This window comes from Nicotiana tabacum, chromosome 20 (genome assembly GCF_000715075.1).
Source record: "Nicotiana tabacum cultivar K326 chromosome 20, ASM71507v2, whole genome shotgun sequence".
Classification (NCBI taxonomy): domain Eukaryota; kingdom Viridiplantae; phylum Streptophyta; class Magnoliopsida; order Solanales; family Solanaceae; genus Nicotiana; species Nicotiana tabacum.
In genome coordinates this window covers 116,416,481-116,444,219 of record NC_134099.1, presented here as the reverse complement: position 1 = coordinate 116,444,219, position 27,739 = coordinate 116,416,481, and the positions used below count along the sequence as shown (strand labels likewise).

The window sequence follows — 27,739 nt, the reverse complement described above, 5'->3', positions numbered from 1 at the left end:
CTCACAGGTCCAAGAGAAGATAGACCTGATCGACCAGCTCCGGGCCGAGATGAACGAGCTTAAAGCTTCGGCCGAGGCGTTGAGGAGCAAGATGGATCTTCTGGCCTTGGAAAAGGAGGCTACTAAAGAGGAGTTGGCATCAGACAAGGACCAACTCAGGGTGATGAAGGATAACGCCGACAAGCAGTCTCGGCTGAATGACGAGCTCCGAGCACAACTAGGCTCGGCTATCTCGGAACTGTATGCCCTCAGTCGGGAGTACACCGTATTGAAGTCCAAGTTGGAGGCAACTTTAATCGATTCCTCTGAGGTCCAGGATATGCTGGCCCGATGTGGAGACAACCGAAGCTGGTTTAATGACAAGGGCCGAATATATAAAGTGGATATCCCGAAAGGAGACCCTCGAGGAGATTCACGCTCGGGGGTTCGATCTATCGGTGGAGATTGAAGAGGCTAAGAGGCTCGAGGCCGAGGCCAATGATATATAAGAGTCCGAGGGTTCCGGCAGTGAATCAGGCTCTGGTGAAGACTAGGTGGAGATGCCTTAGTTTTTGTTTCTTTTGTACATTTTGTTTTTGTTTATTTTGAGGCTATTTTATTGTGCCTTTCTAAATACGTTTGGCATATATAGAAAAAATTTCCTTCGGCTATATTGTGTCTTTTATTTTTCAGCATCCGCTTGCAACTGTCTGTTTAAAAAATGTCATTAATGCCTTAATATAAAATTAGACATAATTTAGAGTTTTCGTTCCACAGACCCCGAATGAGGCCTAGTTTCGATAACAACTCTAAGTTGCTTAGACTTCGGAATATCTGATAAATAAAAATGAAGTCTTCAAAATACTTGAATGTTTCAACTGGACACGATGATGTTTTACAGAGGGTGGCCTTTTTTCATAGGTTTTAATCATGTGTAAGGACTTACTTTCTAAGTATGGACTTGGATGTCTTCGAGCCATTTTAAGTTGTCCGTAACCTTTCATATTTGGGCCCTGCCTAATAGGCTGGTTGCCTTCGGGATTCGATGACCCAAGCTCTCTAATCTTATTATTGGATGGCAGTCCCCGACTTACAGAGGCCCGTGGGCTCTAGGATTTTCGACCCATTATTTGTTATAAATAACTTAATGAATATACCGATGGTGCAAATGCGTCGTAATGAAATTCAGATGGCAAATTTCTTTCATTACTTTGCATGTAGAGTACATGATCGAAGGTACAAAAGCTTTCTACCATGGCAAGAATGAGCTACACAGGCACGGTTCATTTGACCGTTTAACCTTTACAATAAATTCTAAAATCCAAGCCTTGTCTTTTAACGTCAAATAAAAAATAACTTATAAGGATTTGGATTAGAGCATAATGGCTCCCCCAGCATTCGGGTCTGAGCTCATGAGGGCTCGAATACTATCAATCCAGTACGGGTGGTCAACAATCCCGGCCTCAAGCCGGTCTTCAAGACTAAGTAGCAGGTTTTACTGTTGCCTCATTAAAAATCTTGCCATAAAACCCACTTCAGGAAAAACTGGTCCAAGGAAAAAAGAGTGCAACACGTGCTTTCAAACCTAATCATAAAATTTTAACATCGACCGAATACTTGCATGAGTTAGTCCAAAGTATAACAAATTTCAAAGGAAATTATTTCGTACCTTAGCAGTAGTACTGCTTTAAGTGTTCCACATTCTAGTTGTTCGGTGTTGTACAACATTCCCTGATTCAACTTTATATGAACCTTTCCCGGTTATACCGGCAATTTTGTACGGACTTTCTAGGTTCGGGCCTAGTTTCCTGTCGTTTAGGTTCTTGGTGTGGAACGTAACTTTCCTTAATATCAAGTCTTCGACTTAGAAATGTCGAAAGTTAGCCATTCATTTGTAGTATCTTCCCATCCACTGCTTTTGGGGCCGCTAACCGGATTAGGGCGGCCTCTCGCCTTTTGTCCGATAAGTCCAAGCTTGTGGCCATGACCTCGTCATTTGACATTTTGGTAGTGTACTATAACCTTAGGATTGGTTCCCCTACTTCGACTGGGATCGATCTTCTGAGCCATAGAATAAAAAGAATGGGGTCACACTGGTGCTTGACTTCGAAGTCGTTTGATATGCCCGCAACACCTCGGGAATTTTTTTTTCATTCTCTTCGAATTAGTCGATCTCTTCTTCAAGTTTTTGAGTATAGTTTGTTTGTTGACTCCACTTGACCGTTTCCACTAGGGTGGTAAGGTGTTGAAAAAAACTTTTTAATTTTGTGGTATTCGAGAAACTTACTTACCTTGCCGCTGATGAACTACTCCCCGTTATCGCAATCAATCTCTGCCGGTATCCTGAATCGGCATATTACATGATCCCAGATAAAGCCGATAACCTCATTCTTCCGAACCTTCTCGGACGCACTCTGCTTTTAGCAACTTATTTCAAGTCTGTCAAATCAAGAAACCAAACTTGACTTAAAGAAACCAGACCCTTATGGATTTTTTAAGGTCCTAGAATTTGTCTAACTTTAAATATCTAGTGATTTTCATGTGGGAAACAAGAAAACCAAATAGCTGTAAATAGAAATTTGAATATAACAGTAGTTTTCACTTTTCAGATTAAACTTTTAAAGAAGCATTTTGGATTTTAGGGAGTTTTTCCACATTGATAAAATTATTTACTTTATCAAAAAGAGAATAGCATGTTGACAACCCAAAACATCAAGGGTTTTTATTTTCAAACTTAATACATGCCTACAGAAAACTAACATATTGCTTATTTGGGTAAAATAGTAGTATAAGGTCAAATACAGAAGCAAGTGGAAAGTAGCTAAAAAGTTTTCAAAATAACCAGGAGTTTATGTCCATCAAATTTCACCATTCTATGTTCCTTTAAATTTTACATGCTCCGCAAAGTTTCATAATCACATTTATGGCATCTATGATACGATCTTTGGTAAATTTTGATGCCAACTGCTCACTATTTGCTTTCAGTACATATATCTTACTCACATGGTGAGATATTAATAATGGAACAGTTCTAGGTCAAGCATATGCTTACTATTTCTGTCTTGGGAGATGTATAAATATAGTTCGATAAAAATAGACCGAAATATTTTAAGGAATTACCAGATGTCTTCTCGTATCTCCCATGCTCCTTAAACCCAGACAGTGCAAGGAGCCACCCTTCTCAGATGTTCGAGCCTTCTTTCCCTGTTCACTTTGCTTCTTGAATTTGTTGGTGGTCCAATACTTCTCCAGATCCACCCATATATGCGGTAGAACCCATGAAGGCTTCTTTTTAACCCTTCGAGCGGTGCTGAAGGAATCAGAGAGTCTCTTACGACATTTGTACTCCCAATTTTTACAAATTTCACGATTATACTGGTCCTCCCAGGAACACTTAGTCTGCAAATAAAGTAAGTAACGTTAGATAAAAATATTGTTAATATAACACTTAAATAGATAAGAATTGTATTAAAACCTTAAATTGGTTGAACATCTGTTCCACGAGACTCTCAGGAAAGTCACTCCAAGTCGGATAGGGTGTTAAATACAACGAGGCAAGTATATCAGTGATTATCTTTGTAACCTCATTATTAGGAATAAACCTGCAATATTGCAATTACATTAAATAAATAAGAGTAGCTATTATAATTCAGCAAAAATAAAAAAGTAAAAAATAAATCTTACTCATTGCCCTCAGGCCTGATGATCATCCTATGGTAATGATCATAACGCACATCATCCGGATCATCATCCTCCGATGAATCTGAAGCATGCGCAGAAGAGAGGGCATCTGCCTCAGTGCTACTATCCCGAAGACGAAGTCTAGAAATGCTAGGAGACGAACTCTGTGGAGAGGGAGACGGGGTCCTTGAAGATGGTTGCGATCCACATCCCTGCACAAATCTAGACCCCTGCTACGATCCAGACCACTGCTGCGATCCGGCCGTCTGAAAGCTAGATGGATGCGATCTGGCTAGAGATGAAGCAAATGGAGCAGATGACGGGCGTATCACATGGCTCTGTGACTGGTGACTCGATGCACCCATGTAACTATTGGTAGGATCATTAAGAGGAAGCGGGGTATAGCCCTGTGGCGGAGAATTGTGATAATACTGTTGGACAGTCGAATGGTGGGTAGTATAATGAGTAGATGGATGTGGTAGAATAGATCTGTGCCTAAAAGATTGTTGCTAGTCATCAGCAGCAGAGGGATGAAAGTGTGGAGTAGAAGGAAGTGAGGGTGTAGCACCATCATCATGATCCGTAGGCCTTTTATCCTTCCTAGACCTACCTCGACCCCTACCGGCCATCTACATAAATTAAATAAAATCCTAGAATTGAGAATATAAATCTATATAAGTAAAGAACGCTTGAAAAAACTAACAATGCTAGTCGTTACCCATAAAAAAAAAACTAACATACTAGTCGTCTTCGTCGACGTATCCTTCCTCGTCTGAAAATCCTTCATTTTCACTTATTTCATTTTCATTAGGTGATTCTTCATCCTCATTTTCTATGATTGTTATTTCCTCCATATCAACTTCTTCTAATATGAATTGAGGATGCTCCAAGTAATTTTCTAACTGATCATCTACCATTTGGTTAACACTTGAGGTATCGTTTTAGTAAGCAACATCTAGTACATTCTCAACTTCCACCCTGCCAACAGGCTTTGTTTTGATTACAACTAACCAAACAGCCTTATCCCTCCGCAATGGATATGGAGCATAGTACACTTGCCTAACTCTTTCTGCAATTATAAAAGGATCATAGCGATCATACTCCCTCTTTTTATTAACCGAAATTATGTTGTACTTCGAGTGTACATTTGTATCTCTTCTAGGTGTTAGGTCTAACCACTTGCATCGGAAAAGTATGACCTTCTTATTTGGCCAACCTGAATATGACAATTCTAGAATCTCTTTGATCACACCATAATAATCATTTTTCCCATCCTTGTTGCCTTCACCACCTTTGACACACACCCCATTGTTATTGCTTTATTTATACTTGGAGCATTCCTCGGTGTGAAATTTGTAACCATTCACACAATACTTGGACATAATCGTAATCGTAGGTGCAGGTCCCCAAGATATGTCTTGCAAAAATTTATTAACACCGTTGTTTGGATTATTGACCTACATGTAGCGTTAAATAAATCACAAGTGAGTAAGTATATTCACAAGTATGTACAATCACATGTGAGAAAGTATGTAAGATGCACTTACACACTTTTTAAACCATGCCTCAAATGTAGAATATACAGCACCATAACCAAATTGACTCACAAAGTCACTAAGCAACACGTTGAAAATTACTTGTTAGTTGCATCAACCAAATTAAATAGTAGCCCATATAAATTAATCTTACGTCAACACTTACTTAAGAAAGGGTTGAACTTCCGGACAATTTAGCAACACATGATTTGAAGCTGATTTGTACTCCATACTAGTTAGGCCCCTTTGTGCTCGATCTTTAGAACTTCGGCTTGGTTGATTGAATATGGACATTGGTGGATATAATGGATCAATCTCAATCCACATTGTGTCGATTGGGCCTATTTCTAGCACATGGCACATGACTGTCAAAGTAGTAAGAACAAAAATGGGCAGTTTCCTTTGCAAGATAGGCTTCGCATATGGATCCTTCAATCCTATTCCTCTGTTTAACAAATCGTTTACACTTGCCGATAGTCCTGCACATTGTCATATTAGACGATAACGTTAAAGAAAATTACAAGAATAAATCAAAGTTTGATCATTACCTCTCGAATGGATACATCCACCTGCATTGAACCAGGCCTCCAAGTCGCGCCTCGTGTACAAGGTGAATTGGAAGGTATTCCATCACATCGAAGAAACCACATGGAAAAATCCTCTCCAGCTTATTATAGGAATGTTCAACACTTTCGTTGGTTTCAAAATCGAAGTGCATCCCTAGAGCATCCGCAACCATTTCATGGTGTCTCAGATGTTGAACATTATTCCCCACCAACCTACTACTTTGACCAACTACATAATGAAATACAGCATCAGTACCATCAATCTCTTTTTGATAAATAATTATCCAAAATAATGCAAACACTTGCACTTCACACAAGGACACCTAATCAACCCTCCAATCCGAAACGGTTCAAGTGACATTGCATGCGTAATAAATTCCTCAATCCCTTCTATAAATTCCTCCCTCAAAAACCGACAATTAGGATAATTCCTATTAAATATCCAACTACGATAATCCATCTACATAAAGAACGAATAAATTACATGTTATATTGATCATAATTCAAATTAATGGTGCAGACAAACAATTAAAGAGAAGACAAACACTTTATTTGGTTGGAATAGTACATGTCTTTCAACAAAACAATGATAGTTGACACTTGAAAGCAACACAACTTGTATGAGAACGACACAATTAAGCAAATACAAGCAGAACAGAGAAAGAAAAAAGTAAATCATGATCGAACCATTTACTTAAGTGCGCGCTATCATCAAGAATTTTAAGAGACAAAGTTAGTAATATTTGGTACTACTAGTTGATAATGGAATTCTGTGAAGTGCTATATATGACTTAGGAATCAGATAGGAGTAATTGTAACAATAAAGACATGGGAACATTCAAACAAATAAAACACACATTATCATGCGTATATAGTTAGTTAAGAAGCATTTTCTATCTGTTAGTGTTAGTTTATTGCTGTAGGGAAAATCTCAGATACAAAAGAGCTTAAACAAAAGCAAATAAATAAATGAAAGACAACAAAAGTAGATACTGAAGAAGGAAAATACTTGTTTTAGTATAGCAGACACATGACCTCATTTTTGTATATGTCTGTTTTATGCAGATGCTTTGTGAAGAACCAGTTCTGTTTGTGAAAATAGCAAACATAATAATAGGAATTGGCTTGACCATCTTACACTAACAATACTAATTATACTAACTCATATATAGATGCCTACTGCCACATTCTGAGAAAAAAAATTGACAAAGAGAATCGCCAACTCAAACAAGATTTGTGCACAAACCACTTTAAACTCCAATGTTTACAAGGTACCTGAAGTAGATAACAGTACATAGCAGAACAGCAAAATCCTATTTCAAGTCTTACAGAACCCTCCACTTATCAAGTCGTTCTACCAAGGTAAATTCCCGAATACGAAAAGTTATACAAGTTGGTCCAACTCCAAGCTGCTTCACAAGTTTCGCTCCAAGTCAAACCCGGTTCACCTACATTGCACAAGTGTAATTAGCATTACAAAGAAATGAGGGAAAATAGATAAATACAGGAAAATGAAAGGATGTGTCCAATCTTGGGCCATCCGGAAATAAATCATGAATGTGAATTAACTCACAAAACGTATCTCAAGTAGAAAAGCACAAATATAGAGGAAATAACTTCATAGAATTGTAAGGAAAACAGTATATGTACACGATTCTCTAATTTCTTATTCCGCACTAGCGATTTGTGCACAAATTTGTATGAATTTTTGGCAGAACGCCACCATTAGAAAAAGTCTATTTTGATTGTCAAATTCACAAACAAAAAAAAAAACAATCGGACATAACCCCCACATCAATTTACATACAAAATCCAAGTGTCTATTTATACAAACAAAAGAGTAGAAAGAGAGGGATGCAGCATAAACAATTTCGAAATAATTTAGAACTTACCTAATCAAAGAGGCTGTGTAATGGTTGCTCTAGGTGTAGGTGTGTTAATCGGAGACCAAGAGAGCTGGTTTGTTGCTGCTGCTATAGCGGGATGAAGCGCCCAGATACACTTCCAAGGGGGGATTTGCTAAGAAAGAGAAAGAGAAAAGTGAAAGAGAAAGACAAAGGCGTGAGTGAGGCGAAGAAAGAGGAGTAAAAAAAGTTAGGGCTTTTGCTGAGAAAAGTTAATTGTAACTATTACACTTTTTTATTTAATGTAATTATCAATTAATTGCCTAATAAATTATTAATATTAATTAATGATATTGCTAAAATAGTTTTACTTACTTTAGTTGTCAATTTAAGATAATTAAATTACCACTAATATTACTTAACGATACCACTAATAAACTCCACTTACTTTAATTATCAAACTAAAGAAAAACAATCACAAACATTTCTCACAAATATCATTAATACACTTTCATTTAGTGTATAATTATCAATGTATCGGCTAATCAATCACTAACGTTAGTTATATAAGGATACCACTAGTTCACTAATTGTTAACGTTGCTTAAGGACACCATTGATACACTTCTACTTAAAGTAATTATCAATTTAAGATGTATATATACACACACAATATAATTAAATTTATATTTTAATTTGTATATAAGCATTTTTTCGATCGAATTCGGTCGTAAATATTCAATTATAATTATTTCAGTTGGTTAATTTTAATAAATAATTATTTTTGTAGATTATGTACAAGGTTGACCAAATATTTGACCACTTTCCGACCGAATTCGATCGAAAATACTGAGTTATAATTATTTCGATTTTTTGACTTGCGCAGAAAACAAAAAAAACTCAAAATTGCCAACCGAATTCGGTCGCCAATTTGGAAATTTTTTAATAAATAATTATTTTTTACATTATATACAAGGTTGACCAAAAATTTGACCAGTTTCCGACCGAATTCGGTCAGAAATTTAAAAATATTTTAATAAATAATTATTTTTTATTATATACAAGTTTAACCAAATATTTGACAAATTTTTCGACCGAAATCGGTCGGAAAGTTTATTTTTTTCTGTTAGTCACTTCTGTTGACTTTTGCGACCAAATACTCTTGTTTCCGACCGACTTCGGTCGGAAATTCTTGGACAGAAATCATCTGATTTCTAGTAGTGAATATTGCCTACCCAAATGTGGTCCGCCTAAAACATGCTACTAGCGACTAGAACAATAAAATAAAATAGCAAACATATTGTTCTCAAAATTTCAATTCTGTTTTCTTTAAGATCCCAGCTCCCCGGCCAAATCATCAAGCAAGCATTAACATGAATCCAACAAAACGACACAGAATACCTAAGCAGAAAGCATTCAAAACAACTGAAGAGACAAAATGAAGGACAAGTGAAAAAGCTAATAACGGTCAAATGAATCAGAAGCATCGGAAGAGCCATTAAAGAGTTCTCAACACCCCGAGTCCTTATTAAATCCTCAACTTAGCTGCACCCCCATCCCGAAAGGCTCATAATTTAATCACACGAAATAATCGATCCACGTCTTTTTTACTCCATCATTTATCAAGTTACCCCAACAAAGTACTAAGATGATTCATATGGCAGCACACTACAATAAACTGATAAAATTAATTACATAGGAGCGCTAAACAGGAGAGCTGAAGGCATAAACTCACAGGACTTGTGCAATTTTCACCAAAGTGCAAGGGACAAGACCACCTGCCTAACACCTAATTCTCAAACTTCATAGAGTCAATATGATATTATCGTAGCCTCTACCAAGATCATGCTTAATACAATAGGAAATGCCAATAAAGATAATGACATAACATCATCAATAAACTCCTTAATCTCCTGGGACTGAAAACACTTTCTATTCTACTAGAAGTAACATTACTACTGCATGGAGGATTAATTTAAACTAAAAAGATCTCTTCATCTCATTTTAATTCCACATAATGCTCATTTGCAAAGCTAACTTTCAATCATAACTTGAACCAAAGAAATACTTCAAACACATCAAGCTAGATACATCGACAACCAACCGAGACAGAATTCATAAGGAAGTCATAAAAGACTCAGCGAAGCCATGAATGGACTTGTTAACAGCCTATTAAACTTTTCAATCAGATCATTTCAGTTCCTTAACTTACCCTTCCTGTTCTCAGTTCCTTAAGGTCGTATGATCAGATTCTAATAATAGAAGAAAACAAGAACAAGTTATTATTTATTTTCAGAGGAAGGTCAACCAGTTGAGGCATAGACAAACATGCATATGACTCCAACAGCTCGGTTATGATCTAAGTATGTTAACACTAAGTCACTCGTACTAAAAAAAATCAAAGAACCAGACGGAAGCCTAATAGACCATCTGTTTCAAATTGAGAATATGTTAACTCAAGAAATACTTCAACACCATAATAACGGTTAAAAGCATTCAAGGCATAGAAAAAAAACCATTCGGATCAACTATTACTAACCGAGCATGCTCAAACCAATCAAACAGTGAGAGCAGAATCCATACAACAGGAACGATATATCAAATATCATTTTTCAAACACACATTGAGACTAAATGCTGATTCCAAATTCAAACTCTACTAAATTTAATCACAGACCTAAGATAGAGCAAAATGCAATCAGAAATGAACCTGAAAATACTTTCGATTAAACTTCGGCGTGAATATACAATGAGAAAATCAGGCAACAAATCTGAAATCGAACTGAAAAGGTAACAGTAGCCGGAAATCGACACCTCGAGCAGCGACAAACTCAACGACTCCTCAATCGAACTCCATTCTTCAACAAAAATTCAGAGAAGAATACAAACTAAACTTTTTTGATATTTTCTGGTATCGAAATGGAATTAAGTACAAGAAAGGAACTCAAAAAATTTTTTATCTTTTTTTTTCTGGAATCTCAATCGAAAAAGATGAAGAAAGCAAAAATCAAAAACCCTAAAATCAAACCCTAATTTTTCTCCAAAACTCACTCTATCCGAAAATTCCCCTCAACTAGAAAATATTCTCACCTATATATAGCCTCTCGAGTGTTCTGCCTTCCCCTCCAAGAAAATGTGTGGTCACCAACAAGACTCGAAAATCGCTTTTGTAAACAAAAATCATAAAATGGAAGTCTTGGATCAAAATTTTAATCCAACGACTCCCATTTTCCAACATTTATCTAAGGGATTCGGATTTTTGTTCAGGCAAAGAAAATAAAGGAAGCAAAACGCGTGAATCGATTTGAAATGACGAGATTTGTACAATTTGAGTGACGTGGAAGAACAAGAGGAGAGGAGGGGGACCATGTGATGATTTGGGAAATTTCCGGCGGGTTTAGGGTGGTGGCAGCGGCGGAGAGTGGAGGAGGGGGAGGGCCACCGTTTGGGTAGATAGAGTTAGGGTTAGGGTTTTTTTAATATTAGGTTTATAAATTTAGGTAGGGAGGAATTGTGGTCGTTGGATCAAATAGAGATAAACGGCTAAGATCTAGAGGGGAGTGGGGCGGGTCAGGTCCGGTTTGGGCTTGGGGCGTGGGTCAGGGGTATTGGGTTGTTAAATTTTTGACCTAAGTTTAAATTGGGCTTTGAAATTCTACTAATTTGGGCTAAGAAAAGCTGAAAATTTAATTTAACTCTAAAGTAATATAAAATACCTATATATAAAATATAAAGTAACTCTTAATTGATTTTAATAAAATATTATATTAAAATAAAACTAAAAGCCAAAGTGGAAACTATTTTTTTGTATTTTTTAAATATTATATTAAACATAAAAATAAGTTAAAGGTAATACATCTTTTTGAAAATACCTAATACTTGAATTAAATAATAAAATTATTTTTGTATTTTTTCAATTTTTGTGCCTTTAAAAATAGAATTAAAATTAATAATAAAGTAAAATCATATAAAAATAAGCTCAAGTAATATTCTAAAAATACTAGGACTATTATAGGGAATTATAATGTGCGGGTCAAAAATTACATATCTACATTTACCCTAGTTGATAAATCATTGGGGCGTGCCTTTGGCATTCGTTGCATTTTCAAACGAAGTCTGCCGCATCCTTCTCCATCTCGTTCCAGTAATAATTGGCTCTGATCAATTTTTGAACTAGGGATTCTACTCCTGAATGGTTCCCACAAGTACTCTCATGTACTTCTCTCATGGCGTAGTCGATCTCCTCCGGACCCGAGCACCTAGCTAGTGGCCCGAAAAAGGATATTCTGTATGATTTTCCTTTGATCAAGCTGAACCTGGAAGCTTTATTATGTAGGGCCCTTGATTCTTTCGGATCTAATGGAAATTTCCCTTTCTCAAGATAGTTTATGTATTTGTCCCTCCAGTCCCAAGTCAAGCTTGTCGAGATCACCTCGGCATGACCTTCGACCACCTAGTTCATCAATTGTACCACTGTTCTGGTGTCAAATTCATCGGAGTCGACTAACGACACCGGCCTCGTTATTTTGATCTCGAGGTATGTGTTGTAGAGTCCAATCCTTGAATTTGTGTAATGTCACTTACAATATATCCAAGTATCTCCACATCCGTTCCTCTTTTACTTCAAACGTCCCATTGACTTGGTTGATGACAATGAGGGAGTCACATTTAGCCTTAATCACGTCGGCCCCCGGGCTCTTAGCCAGTTCTAGACCTGCAATCATAGCCTCATATTCGGCTTCATTGTTAGTCAATTTTATAGTTCTGATAGACTGCCTTATAATGTTACCCGCAGGTAGTTTTAGTACGATGCCCAGCTCGAACCCCTTTGCATTGGAAGCACCGACTGTAAATAGGGTCCAGATCCCCGAGCTAGTCCCCGAGGTGAGCAGTAATTCCTTCTCAACCCCGGGGATCAAGGTCGGCATAAAGTCGGCAGTCCGCCAAAATCTGAGACTTTATAGTGGTCTAGGGTTTGTACTCGTTATTGTACCTGCTAATTTTTATGGCCAAGTTGGCCAACCGACCCGATAGCTCGATTTTGTGCATAACATTCCTCAGTAGGTGCGAGGTCATGTAACATATGGGGTGACACTGAAAGTACAGTTTTAATTTCCTAGATGCGCTTAATAAGGCGAGCGTTAATGTTTCTAAGTGTGGATACCTTATTTCGGCATCGCCTAGGGTTCTACTAACATAATAAATAGGAAATTACATACATTCCTCTTCCCGAACCAGGACACCACTTACTGTCACCTCAGAAACTACCAACTAGAGGTATAACTGTTCTTCTACCTTGGGAGTGTGCAACAAGGGAGGGCTCGATAGGTATTGCTGGAGTTCTTTTAAAGCTCACTGGCACTTCGGGGTCTAGGAGAAGTCGTTCTTCTTTTTTAACAATGAGAAAAACTGATGGCTCTTGTCTAACTACCTCGAAATAAACCGGCCAAACGTAGCTATCTGCCCGGTCAGTCTGTGTACTGGCTTAACGTTTTCAACTACAGTAATATCTTCTATAGCTTTATTTTGTCCGGGTTGATCTATATTCCCCGGTTGGATACCATAAACACGAGGAACTTGCGTGAGATGACCCCGAAAGAGTACTTCTCTAGGTTTAGATTCAAGTTGTATTTTGTTAATATGTCGAAGGTTTCCTGCAAATGCTTCAAATGGTCCTATGCTTACATGGATTTAACCAACATATTGTCAATATAAACCTCCATTTATTTCCTTATTTGTTTTTCGAAAATTCGATTAACTAGGCATTGATACGTGGCATCGGTGTTCTTTAGCCCAAACGACATCATATTATAAACTAGGTGCCGAATTTGGTTACGAAAGAAGTTTTTTCTTGATCTCCCAGATCCATATGAATTTTGTTGTACACGGAATAGGAATCGAGAAAACTCAATATCTCGTGCCCGGCTGTTGTATCGATCTTTCAATCGATGTTAGGAAAAGGGAATGAATCCTTCGAACACGCCTTGTTTAGATCCTTATAATCTACATATATTCTAAGTTTGTTTCTTTTTTAGGTACAACTTATACGTTATCTAACCAATACGGGCACTTAACTTCCCGGATGGAACCTATTTTCAAAAGTTTAGATACCTCGCCTTTGATGAACGTTTGTTTGATCTCGTACTGCAACATTTTTTCTTTTGTTTGATCGCATGAGACTTTGGATCGAGGCTCAATTTTTGAGTTTTCACCTTCAGTGGGATCCCGATAATATCTAAGTGGGACTAGGCGAAACAATCATAATTAGGTTTAAGAAAATCGATAAGTTTTTTCCTAAACTGGGGAGTTAGTCACATGCCCAGGTATACCTTTCGATCCGGTAGGTGCTCGATCAGTATAACCTGCTTAAATTCCTCAATTATCAATTTAGTGTCATCGGTGTCATCGGGTGCTATAAAATATCTCGAGACACTGTAATCATTCTTCGCGTCTGCTATGTGCTCTTCTTATTTATTTTTTCGGCCCGGTCAAGGTCGGGATCATTGATTGCTATTTGGTTTCTTTTTCTTTGGCCAGTCTCTCCTTTTTGATGTCAAAATCATGGGCACCAGGATTACTTCATCGGTAGCGTATATCTCCTTCGTGGCCGACTGTTCCCCATAGACTGTTTTGACTCCTCCCGGAGTGGAACATTTCAATGCCTGATGTAAGGTTGAAGGCATCACCCTCATTCTGTGAAACCCATAGCCTTCCGAACAAGGCGTTGCACCTCATATCCCCTCAATTACGTAGAACTTTGTTTCCTGGGTGGTCCCGGAAGTGTTTATCCGCAAAGCTATTTCACCCTTCGTCATCTCGCATGCCATGTTAAATCTGCTCAGCACCCCGACCTTTGGTATGATTTGGTCGAACAATCCTAGTTATTCTACGACCCTCCATCGAATGATATTGGCCGAGCTACCTGGATCAATCAACACACGTTTAACTCGAGATTTATTGATTAACACGGATATTACCAGTGCATCATTATGAGGCTGGATGATGCCCCAGGCATCTTTATCTCGGTTGCGTTTTTTCCTTATGATAGAAACTTTGGTGCATTTTATCATTGGCCTTTGGGCGACATCCACTTCCCCAATGATCATGTTGATCATGTGTTGGAGCTTCTCTTGTTCGACATGTTTGTTCACGTCCCTATTTTTTAAATGATTTTTGGTCCGTTCACATGGGAATTCTTGAAGATGCCAATTGTTGAATAATCGAGCTACTTCTTCCCTCAGCAATTGACAATCTTTGATCCTATGACCGTGAGTACCGTGGTACTTACACACCAAGCTATGATCCCTCTAGGGACTAAAGTGGCCTAGGCCACTTGATCTCTTTGATGCGACCTATGGTCGACACTAAACTTGCAGGATCCACATTGAAATTGTACTCCGATAATCTCGGTGCTTCTCTATGCTCGAGCGACCTGTCAAAACTATTTTTTACTCATCAGACCTCTGTTGCTCGGTCCTTGTTCATTTCTCCTATCGTTCCTAGTTGGGTGGTGACCGGATCCGTTTCCCTTCTGTCCGAGCCGTATGGCTGATACCGATCTCGGACCGTCATTAGGTCTTGGTCGATAATCCTCTTAGATATGTCAATTGCTTTCTTGGGGAAATAGACCCTGAGGGGGTCCCTGGCTGGTCATCCTCAACTCTGATCTTCGACTGATATCTGTTATGGATGTTGGCCTAAGTGATCGCCGGGTACTCCACCAAGTTTTGCTTCAATTATTGAGAAGCAAAGAAACTTCGGGGGTTGAGCCCTTGAGTAAACTCTTGAATGACCCAATCATCCGCGACCGGGGGTAGGTCTATTCTCTCCATTTGGAACCTCGACACGAACTCCCTAAGCATCTCGTTGTCTCTTTGATTGACTTTAAAAAGGTCTGATTTCCTTGTCTCGACCTTGATTGTGTCGACATGGGCCTTTACGAAAGCATCTGCAAGCATAGCAAATGAATTAATAGAATTCGGAGGCAAGTTGTGATACCATATTATTGCTCTTTGGACAAAGTTTACCCAAATTTCTTCAACAACATTGATTCGATGTCGTCGTCTTCCAAGTCATTCCCCTTGATTGCGCATGTATAGGTGGTTACATGCTCGTTTGGATCTGTAGTCCTATTATACTAGGGAATGTCGGGCATTCAGAGTCTTTTTGGGATTGGCTTCGGTGCCACGCTCGGCGGGAAAGGCTTTTGAATGAAGTTTTTGGAATCGGATCCCTTCAATATTGGGGGAGCTCTCGGGATCTGATCAACCCTGGAATTGTAACTTTACACCTTCTTTTCGTTGGCCTCTATCTTTTTCTCACCAACTCCACCCACTTTGTCAGTACTTTGAGCATCTTCATCACCTCGGAGTTTCTCCGGGCCCGAATTTATCCATTTTCACGGTAATTTGTTCATCCCTTCGAGTGTTTTTCCTGACCTGCTCGGGCTCGATCCTGTTAGGGACGTGACTTTGGGTCTGCAACTGTGCTATTCCCGCTTGTTGAGCTTGCAATATTTTGAAAATCAACTGCAAGTTAACCCTATTGCTTTCCTCTTTGAGTGTTTCTCGAGTTGATGGCCGGGGTGCCCCGCAAATGCTATTTTCGGGGTCCGCTGGCTAGTTGATGTTGATGGAAACCTGTGAGTTAGCGTCGACTGGGTCAGAGGGTGGGACACCATTGGGATCAACAAGGGGCATTCCATTTCTATGTACCACATTAATTGTTTTCACTGTGGTGTCCTGACTCGGCGTCAACATTCAAGTGAGCGGGCTGATAATTTGATATTCTTTAGTTAAACTAAAATCAAACTTCAAAGAACAAATGTACAATAGGGTGTGTTATGGAGATTCGTATTAAATCACCACTATTATCTTTTGCCCCACGGGGGGCACCAAACTATTTACCCTAAAAATGAATAACAATTAAATTTATACGCGATTTAAAAGACACGTAATTTAATTTAACACGAATGATCTAAGAACAATAAATAATTGCATTAAAGATAGACAAAACGATCAAACCAAACTCTATGGAACAATTAAGCCTGGCTTTGAATTGAATAATGAAATTGGCTCTGATCGAGCCCTCGATAGGGGCTCGGTTGTAACTAATAAAAAAGGAACTGAAGAACACTTTGAACAACAATTAGAAGATAAAAATAAACTTTATTGCTTTGATATGCGTGCCAACGGTGGTTTAAAATTAAAAGGCTCTCCCCTTTATATAGTAGTGGAGTTTTAATCCCGGTACAAGTCTATATAAGGTAAAAATCTTCTCTTTTCGGTGAATGTCGATCTGCAGTTGGCATCAGATGAGATTTGTACCGTAATATCCAGTTGAGGGCGGTTATTACGGCTCCCCGCTCATCGTGCTTAACCGTTTCTGTTTTTCCTTAGTCTCGAACGTTCACTCTGCCCGGACCCGAAGCTCATCCGTATCTGATCCCGGTTGCACAATCCGTCCTCTCCGGTCTCAGAAACGAGGAACCGTTCAACTTTACTTTAGTTTGCGTCAGATCATGCTTCTCTCTTGTTTCTTTACCGGGAAATCGGGAGTAACATTATCTCTATTTTTACCCGTACACAATAATCTTAAAAATAAGGTATGTTAGTTGTTACAACCGGTGAAAGTGACCTGATAATATTAAACAATTGTGCATGAACATTAGTTAATAAGTTGTCTATTTGTTTTTTTTAAAGTACTACCTTTCAGAGGATCACAACACCATTGTGGATGTAACAATTATTGAGTCTCGCCGGAATCTAAGATGACTATGCAATTTTATGGACATAAAGTTAGAACAATTGGCATATGGAGTACAAGGAAACTGTAAATAATAAGACATTATTAGAAAAGTTGTAGTTGACATCATTTTTTGTAAGCAGTATCTGCCCGCATATAATAAGAGTTTAATGTGCCGGGTTACTCTTTTATTGTTGATTATTAATACAACTCAAATTGCCGGGCTACGACTTTACTTCTTGCCCCAAATTGATGTTACTTTGTATTATTTTCGAAAAATGTGGTCTTTTATATATTTGGATTATCAAAAAAATCCCAATGATTCAGGTGCAAAAACAATGTATTCTTTGGTGTCTTGTTCAATCACTGGGTTTTCATTTCTTTAGACAGGGTCTTCTTCAAGTCTCCAAATTTGAAAAGAAATCAAAGGCAATTAAGACCTTTAACAAACCCAAGTTTAGTTAATATAGAATTGTCGTAAGAGAATTTAGCTAATTAATTTTGATAATTACTATTTTATCCAACATAAAATGTACTTATGAAGAGTTAAAAAGAAAGACGACATTTCTCTTAAAGGTTTCATATTTTTAATATAGTTTGATTGATATATATATACGCCTTTAAAAAATTACGATGAATTCTTGTAGATTACTGGCAAGGTTCAAGTAAATATAAAGGGGATATTTTTAAAAGTAATAAATAACTTTTACATAAAATGAATTAGGTAACCTGTCACAAAATAATACTAGGTATTGACTCTATATGAAACGCTTTTTAATATGTCAAGATTGTCTCATTCATATTTGAACACCCAACCAAATATTCTGCCCGCTCGATAAAAAGAAAAGACAAAGCGAGTTCTAGACAATAAAATTACGTAAAAAAAATCATCAATACCGAAAAATATTGCAATAATCGTAGTACTTGATTTCAAGTAATATGAGTGCTACAATCTCTATGATTCCTCTAATTCTACTTTTCAAATATAAATTCAAGGGCATTTGATCTTGAATTTGAATTTGATTTATCCGCCGCGAACGCTTTGATTGTTGCCACGAATTTGATCACGAACAAGTAGCCTTGATATTGAACGTCTTGTATTTGATTTGACTTCGTTCTTGATCTTAAATACTTGAAATTTGTGTTGAAGTGCTTGAATGCTGGAACACTTGCAGTTTGCAGAGAATTGTGGCCTTTGATCCACGAGCTCCCTTCTGTCTTCTTGTTATAACTTCTGGTGGTGTTTTTTGAAAAAATCACAACTCTTGTCACTCTTCAATTTGTTAGAGGGCATTTGTAGACATTGAAATTTTAACGGATCAGCCTAAATCCTAACTTCAAGATACTACAAGACAATTCTTAAAATTAGGAGTCTATTAGGTTGCTTGGAGGCTACTCTACCAAAACCCTAACTTGGAGGTTACTCTACTTTAACTCTAGGTCACTCCTATACAAAGGGTTACATATTCTCTTAAGAAAGCATCTCGAAAATGGAGATTGTCACACCTCTTTTTTCTACCCGAAAAAGGTATAAGAGAGTTTTTTCCAATTTAAGTGACAATCGAAACGAGATTATTTATTCAAATTCAGAGTCGCCACTTGGAATAATTTATGGTGTCCCAAGTCACCAATTTAAATTCCCGAATCGAGGAAGTTTGACTCTATTTATGGTCTGCGAACACAAAAATCCGGGTAAGGAATTCTGTTAAGGTGTTAGGCATTCCCGAGTTCCATGGTTTTAGTACGGTCGCTCAACTATTAATATTGGCCTAATTATCTGATTAATTACATGTTTTAAATATATTGTGCATTTTTAGTTTTATAACCACTTTTAATTATTTTAACCGCTTTTAGAATTTATAGAATTATTTCTTGAACAAGCTACGATTGTCGTACACTTGTCGGTTTGGTACACATTGCAAACCGCGTCACATGAAATGCACCCGTGACTTACAATATGTTTATTTTATTATCATTCGAAATTATGGTCGGGTCACATGAAATACACATCCGAATTGAGATTTACATATCGCGACCATGCCACGGGAACCGTACCCATGGCCACGATAATTTATTATTGATCGCGCCTAAAGCAAGCTACGATGTTTATGAATATTAATGGTCTAAGTATGCTCTTCATGGGTAAGTAATAAAGTAATAGAGTAATAAATATTACACTACTAATTTCATATCAGTCCAATCCAATCCTCACATCAATAAATGATTCCTTGTTTTGACATTTTTTCCATTAATACGTGACTTCAGGTCAAATATCAATGAAGGCAAAGAAGTTTCGATTTGAGAAGGTCGAAGTTGCAATCCAAATAAGAGTGTTTGAGGAGTGGCATATCACTAATAGGACATATATTTATTTTGAGACATTAAAAAAAATGTTTGATATAATTCAAAATCTTTAAGAATACAAATTTAGTTGACCATTTGAAATTAAACTTTTCGAACTATGTTTCCTCAATCAAACCATTGTCCTAGTGTTTTCTTCCACTACTATCAATAAGTCATTATCAACATTTTAAAATACGCGGCCAATCAAATTCTGTCACATGAAAATAGGATGGAGGAAGTAAATTTATAAACTGCAAGTAGCAGTCTAGCAGAAGATAACAAATATCCATTACATAACTAATGATGTCGTGAAGAATTAAGAAGGCTCTTGTTAATAGAAGGGCAATTGGACGCTGACCATAAAAGGAATCAATTAAAGGTGTAAATAAGGTTCATAAATTAATTGATTTTTCTTGATTTCTCAATTAAAACGGTACAACTATCCCAATATTGCATTAAACTAAAAAAAAAGAGAAAGTACCAGAAATATCTTCAGTTTCAGTAATAAGGTGGTTACGCGCTGATAATTCTCTAGCAGTACATCACCAACTAGAACCAAGTATGAAAAGACACAAGCATACCCTCGACGGTGGCCGGAAGTTTGCCGGAAAACTCGAACTAAACCAAAACGATGAAGCTGAACTCCGGCTGATTTTGAGGTTGCACTTTTGGGTGTTTTTTTGTGCTGATTTGCAACTGGAATTTCAGCTTATTTCATGGAGTTTTCAAGCTAGGTGTGTCCTGATTTTGGAAGGTTTTTAGCATGTGTTTTCTATCACTTCTTTGGAGCTATTTTTGGGACAGTAATTGCTGCGTTTTTCATTGCCATTTTTTGAATTAAAACGTCTACATGAAGAAGAAGAAGAAGAAGAAGAAGAAGAAGAAGAAGAAGAAGAAGAAGAAGAAGAAGAAGAAAAAGAAGAAGAAGAAGAATGGCGGAAGTTGAAGAGCCCCTTTTGAGAGTGTAGCGGCGCCGTTCTACACTTAGAGTGTAGGTCTCTTTTTTTAGCTAAGTCTAGGTCTTGAAAACTAAGGGTAGGGTTTCTATAATTAGGTATTTTATATGAAGGTGAGAAGAGATGATGGCCATTATTAGAAGGAAATAGATGGCTAGGATTAAATCTTTCACTTAAGTGGGCTAATGAGTTGTGAAGAACGGACTAAGGGTAATTGAGTTGGACCATGTTTTTTAGGATTTAAACTTTGGCTAAAAAAAGACCAAATAATGCAATGTATCTATAAAAATATAAAAATCACTCTAAATTAAAATAAACTAATATAAAACTAAATATTACGCGTGAGACAATTTTTTTTTGTATTTTCAAATGTTATAATACTATAAATATAAATATACTAATTGACTTTAACCTAAAGATGAAAAAAATATTTTTTTGTAATTTATTTTTTGTGATAAAAATAAAAAAAAGAGTCAAAGCTATTTAGAATAGCGATACTAAACATAAATTAAATATTTACGCTAAAATGTGTAAAATCTTGGTGATGGTAAAAAATTACATATCTACAGCTGCCCCTCTTGGCTGAAAACGCGAAGAGTTTTCAGACAAAGAACCACGAGACAGGTTTTTTGACCCGACCTTATTTAGAGAAACCAAAAACTAAGAGAAAGAGAATGTGACCGAGCCTTGGTATCTGAGCTGCCTACATATCCTTGGTTATAAAGGAATCAGGCCACGTATAGTTCATAAGTGAATGAGGTGATGGAGTGTACCGAGGTGGAGAGTTGGGTGAGGTTCCGTTCCGTCGAGGTTCCGGTCCGCGGTCCTATTATTACATCAAAAATCAAAATTGAAAAGAGTAACTAAGCCTATTAACTACGAGTTACAATATTCCTATCTATGAGTCTTCTGAAGCTTGATCTTGAGTCTTGAATGGTTCTTCATGCGGACTTTAGATTTGAACCTTGGCACTTGCTAGCTGTAGGTGCTAGTTCATTCTTCTTCACCTTCTTCGGATCAAGACCGGACATGTAGTGCTCGTGACTTCAGCCATGCCCTAAGCAGTTCACATCTTTCTCTGCTTCTGCATTTTGGATTCACTTCTTTTTTCTTGTTCTTTTTTTTTCTTTTCTTTTTTTTGGATTGAGACTACTTCTGTTGGTCATCTCGGATTGTTGACTCGCATTCTTGCTGCGAGCTTCTGCTACTTCTATCTTGAATTGAATTCTGAAATAACTTTTCTTGTTCTCCAGGTGGGCGTCTGCTACTACAACAAAACAAACAAAACAAAAGAAACTTTTCTGCCCCAGTTTGGTACCAGGAACATCTGTGAATGTTAATCGAATCATGTTGTTGGCCCAGGAACAGGTAAACTTTTAAAGAATGACAAATGAACTCAGTCATGGACCAGGTCCATCTGGTGAAACACAGTCTTGATCTAAACATGTGAGATGCACGTGAAAGAGATGAGTGTGAAGAAGATAAGTCATCAACAATATCTCGTGATCTGATCGAAAAGGTTGCATATTGGATAAGAGGAGAAGGTCTCCTTATATGAAGAGAACACAATCCGGATAAAAGATAGTGTTGGAGTTTGAGATCTTCAAGGACTCAACTACGATAGAAGATCAACAATTGAGTCCCAATCAAACTCTGATTACTAACCTATTAAATGACAGTGATTGATCTCTTTTACAGGTATTGCACAAATGCAGAAGTTAAACTAAATTGAAAGCAAAAGAGCAAGGCGATTTTGCAAGCAATTTATGTGAGATTTGAGTGTGCACTCCTGAAGCTACTTGAACGAGATAGAAGAACCAGTTCCATTGTGTTTTTTCTTATTCTAGTTCAATTGTAGTAGGTGGTTTAAAGTTGTACCTTTTAGCTTTCACAGAAGCAATTGTATTAGGTACTTTAAGTGTTCAAGTTATAAGCTAACTTGAAGTTGTCGCAACAGTTGAGACTGTGTGCTACAACGGGATTAGAATTAATCCTTAGGTTTACAAAGAATTTTTGTAAATGCTGTTTTGGCTCAGTGATTTTAGTGGAAGTTTGGAAAAATCCTATTGAGTAGTAGGTCGTTGTTTTTTTACCTTTTGAGCCAGGTGTTTTCCACGTAAAAACCTCTGTGTTCTTTATTTTATGTACCTTTTATTCCGCAAATAGTAGTAGTTAGAACACCTAGAAGAACAAGGTTCTTCTAGAGCAAAAATTGGGTACCATACAAATCACCCCCCTCTTATGTGGTATTGACGTTTAGACCATCAATTGGTATTAGAGTGGGTTATCCTTGAAAAGGCTAACACCTTAAGAAAAGATCAACATGAGTGCACCACCTAGGAACTGGGAAGGGCAATCTACTGTTAGGCCTCCACTTTTCAATGGTCAGTACTATTCTTGGTGGAAGAACAGGATGAGGGATCACATCATAGGAGAAAACTATGAGCTCTGGGACATAGTCACTGATGGTCCTCTAGCAACTACAAAGAAGAGTGCTGAAGGAGTGGATGTGCCTAAGACAAGGGCTGACTGCACTGCTGAAGACCTGAAGAAGTGGGAGAAAAATGCCAAGGCCAAGAAATGGCTTGTGTGTAGACTAGGTCCATATGAGTACAGTAGAATTCAAAGCTGTACTACTGTTAAGGAAATCTGGGACACTTTGCAAGTGGCTCATGAAGGAACACCTCAAGTGAAGAGGTATAGAGGAACACTGTCGTACTCTCAGTATGAGAACTTCACCATGAAGGAAGGAGAAACCATCCAAGAGATGTATACAAGGTTCACCACACTGACAAATGAACTTAAATCTCTTGGAAGGATTATTCTCAAAGAAGACAAAATTGAGAAGATTTTGACCAGGGTTCTGCTAGTCTCTTGGGAAAGCAAAATCATTGCTATTCAGGAATCAAAGAACATTGCTACCCTCAAGCTGGATGAACTAATAGGAAACCTTACTGCCTATGAACTGAGAAGGCAGACCATGAAAATGGATGCACCCAAGAAGGAAAGAAGTCTGACTCTCAGAATTGCTGAAGGTTCAGATCTGGAGGATGATGAAATGGCTATGATCACTAGAAATTTCAAAAATTACTTGATGAGAGGAAAGGGTTCTTCAAGAGGTACAACCTTCAACAAACCAAGGGCTCCTGAGAAACAGACCAATGAAGGCTGCTACAAGTGTGATAAGACTGATCACATGATCAAGAACTGCCCTCAATGGGAAATTGAGTGGAAGAAGGAAAGGGCTGAACGATGGAGCAGGAAGAAGGAACAGGTTCAACCAAAAAGGAACAAAGGATCAACAAAGGCTATGGTTGCTGCCTGGGGAGAAACATCAGATGAGGACTCAGAAGATGAAGCTGGAGATGAACAAGCTCTTATGGCCATAGGAGAATCAGATGATGAACAAGAGGTAAATATTCTTCGTCTCAAAGACAAGATTAAATTCCTGTCTAAAGAAAGGTTGTCTGAGCTATTGCAGGATTTCATTGATGAGTTTGAGATAATTAACAATGAAAAGTAAGAGCTGTCTAGGGAATGTATGATCCTAAAAGCCAAGTACAAAATCTAGAGTCTAGGGCTAATGAGAGTGAGATTGAAAATACTGAGTTGAAGAACCAGGTTCTTGAACTTGAAACTAGTGTCCTAGAACTTAGGTCTGAGAACTTAAAACTGAAACTAGGAACAGGAAAGAAGAAAGCTGATCACACTCATCTCACCTTAGAAGAAAACTTAGGAAAAATGAAGGATGAGCTATATAGGAAAAATGAGCAGATAAGAGTACTAAAAGAGATCTAGGGAAGGTAAAACATGAACTAGACAAAACTTGTAAATGAAATAAGGCTTTTGATGCACTCTCCTGGCTACATGAACATCACAGTTGCAACAAAAGAGGACTTGGTTATGGGACTCAAGCACCTAAGTGGGATCCTAAAAGCAAGTACCTCACTCTTCCTGAAAACAAATTTTGCACACATTGTGGCAATACTGGCCATTACAAAAATAAATTTAATGCAAAAGAAAAGGCCAGTCAAAAGAACAAAACTTTTGTTCAAGAAAAAAATAGGCTGTCTGGGTGGGCTAGAAGGAATCTGATTTATCCCTTTGCCCATAGAAAGGGACCCAAACTAGTTTAGGTTCTTAAGATTAACCCCAATTTCTTTTTGCAGGTACAAATGAAGGGAAGCAGCCAAATATGGTACATGGATAGTGGCTGCTCAAAACATATGACTGGAAGCAAGAACCAGTTCCTTTAACTTATGGACTTAAAGGGAGGCAATGTCTCCTTTGGAAATAGGAAGAAATGTGAGATCATTGGGGTTGGAAATGTAGGTAAGACAGGCTTTCACTCCACTGAGATTTTCTACTTGATAGATCGCTTGAAATACAGCCTTATCAATGTGTCATAACTGTGTGACAGAGATAACCTTGTAGCAATCAACTCTACTAAATGCTTTGTGATTAATCTTACCACTGACAAGATTGTTTTGCAAGGAAAAAGAGTTAACAACATTTACATTGTAGATTTGTCCACTCTCTCAGAAAATGAACTACCCTGCCTAAGTGTGTTGGATAATGATCCCCTCCTGTGGCACAAAAGACTTGGTCATGCCAGTCTGAATCAGCTAAACAAATTGGTCTCTAAGGACTTGGTGATAGGGTTACCTAACATTAAGTTCAAGGAAGACAAAGTTTGTGAGGCTTGTGCAAGGGGGAAACAGGTAAGATCATCTTTCAAAAGCAAGAAAATGGTAAGTACAACCAAGTAGTTGGAACTGGTCCATATGGATCTATGTGGTCCAATGAGAACCATGAGCAGAGGTAGAAAGAAGTATGTAATGGTACTTGTTGATGACTATTCTAGATTTACCTGGGTACTGTTTCTAACATCTAAAGATGAAGCATTTGACATGTTTACTGCCTTTGTTCGAAAAACTCAGAAACAATTAGGAAATCAACTTGCATCAATTAGGTCTGATCACGGAACTGAATTTGAGAATGCTAAGTTTGCTGAATTTTGTGATAAAAATGGTATATATCATAACTTATCTGCCCCTAGGACACCTCAACAAAATGGAGTAGTTGAAAGAAAGAATATGACTCTTGAAGACATGGCTAGGACTATGCTTCTTTCTAGTAAACTACCGCATAGCTTCTGGGCAGAGGCTGTAAACACTGCATGTTACATTATCAATAGATGCATGACTAGACCTCTTGTAGAGAAGACTCCCTATGAGTTACTTAAAGGGAGAAAACCAAATATATCCCATCTTAGGGTATTTGGTTGCAAGTGCTTTGTGCACAATAATGGAAAAGACTCCTTAGGTAAGTTTGATCCCAGAAGTTATGAGGGAGTATTCTTGGGATATTCTTCACATAGCAAAGCATATAAAGTGTTCAATAAAAGAACTTTGTGTGTAGAAGAAAGTGTACATGTAGTATTTGATAAAACTAACACTCTTTCTAAGAGACAGGAACACGAAGATGAAGCCATTGGATTGGTAAAGGATCTGACTGAAGCCTCAGCACAAGTCAAAGTGGCACCAAAAGAAGGAACAAGTGATGGAACAGGTTCTTCCATCCAGGGCAACCTGACAGGGGGAACTAATCAAGGAGGAATTGAAATAAATCCCCTAAAAGAACTTGTTCATGACCCTGTTCCTCAGCAACAAAACATGGGAGAAACATCTAGCAGAAACCAGTTGGTTGTGAAACCTCACAAGTATCAAAGTTCTTATCCTATTGAGAACATTATCATTGATCCAACAACTGAACTCAAAACTAGATCACAATTAAAGAATCTGTGTGCTTTTGATGCCTTTTTATCTCTTATTGAGCCTAAAAAAATATTGTTGAGGCTTTGCAGGATGCATATTGGGTGAATGCAATGCAAGATGAACTCAATCAGTTCGAGAGAAGTCAAGTTTGGCATCTAGTTCCAAGACCCAAGGACATATCAGTTATTGGCACAAAATGGGTCTTCAGAAACAAACTTGATGAAGATAGAACCGTTACAAGAAACAAGGCAAGATTGGTGGTCCAAGGTTACAGCTAAGAGGAAGGCATAGATTATGATGAGACTTTTGCTCCAGTTGCAAGACTAGAGGCAATAAGACTCCTCTTAGCCTTTGCAGCATACATGAAATTCACTCTTCATCAGATGGATGTCAAAAGTGCCTTCCTGAATGGTTACCTGAAAGAAGAAGTGTTTGTAAAACAACCTCCAAGGTTTGAGAGCAAAGAATGTCCTGAGCATGTGTACAAGTTAGACAAGGCTCTTTATGGACTCAAGCAGGCCCCAAGAGTGTGGTATGAATGACTGTCCAAATTCCTACTGGAGCATGGTTACAAAAGAGGTAAAATTGACAGTACTTTATTCTTAAGGGAAAAAGGTAAGGATCTCCTTGTGGTACAAATATATGTTGATGACATAATCTTTGAGGCCACCACTGATAAGCTAAGTAATGACTTTGCAAAATTAATGGGGAGTGAGTTTGAAATGAGTATGATGGGTGAGCTTAACTTATTCTTAGGCATGCAGATCAAACAAAGTCCTAATGGAACCATGATCCTTCAGCAAAAGTATACAAAAGAGCTTATCAAAAAGTTTAAAATGGATAATCAAAAGAAATAAACACACCCATTGCAACTGTCACTAAATTAGACATTGATGAACCTAGTTCATCAGTTGATCAAAAGTTGTATAGGGCTATGATTGGTTCACTCTTATATTTTACTGCCAGCAGACCTGACATTGTTTTCAGTGAAGGGCTTTATGCCTATTTTCAGGCAAATCCAAAGGAGTCTCACTTGACTGTTGTCAAGAGGATACTAAGATATCTGAAAGACACCATTGATCTGTGTCTTTGGTACCCCAAAGATAGTAATTTCAATCTAGTAGGATATGTTGATGCTGATTATGCAGGTTTCCTAGTGGATAGGAAAAACACCTCAGGTATGACACACTTTCTTGGTTCATGTCTTGTGTCATGGACTACTAAAAACAAAATTTTGTGGCCTTATCCACTACTAAAGCTGAGTATGTTGCTGCTGCCTCTTGTTGTGCTCAATTGCTATGGATCAAACAACAATT

At 37.7% G+C, this 27,739-nt stretch overlaps 1 protein-coding gene across 10 annotated transcripts; it reads right to left on the bottom strand.

The window, feature by feature from the left end:
* Positions 1–1,158: 1,158 nt before the first annotated feature.
* On the bottom strand, positions 1,159–11,081 carry LOC107813121 (uncharacterized). 10 transcript variants are annotated; one of them, XR_012703685.1, is made up of 12 exons: positions 10,314–11,081; positions 7,654–7,780; positions 7,037–7,209; positions 5,744–5,990; positions 5,362–5,674; positions 5,208–5,274; positions 3,664–5,117; positions 3,455–3,581; positions 3,100–3,378; positions 2,271–2,418; positions 1,649–2,040; positions 1,159–1,564 (listed from the first exon to the last, which is right to left on the bottom strand). XR_012703685.1 is itself a non-coding variant. In XM_075240685.1 (10 exons), the coding sequence occupies exons 7-10, from the start codon at positions 3,687–3,689 to the stop codon at positions 2,413–2,415; spliced, it is 438 nt and encodes a 145-aa protein (XP_075096786.1). In that variant the 5' UTR covers positions 3,690–5,117; positions 5,208–5,274; positions 5,362–5,674; positions 5,744–5,990; positions 7,037–7,209; positions 7,654–7,780; positions 10,314–11,081; the 3' UTR covers positions 1,159–2,412. The 10 variants fall into 10 exon arrangements, 1 of the variants encoding a protein (XP_075096786.1); XR_012703688.1 differs by having other exon boundaries at positions 1,159–1,524; positions 1,649–2,418; XR_012703687.1 differs by having other exon boundaries at positions 1,159–2,418; positions 3,664–4,289; positions 4,379–5,117.
* Positions 11,082–27,739: the final 16,658 nt, after the last annotated feature.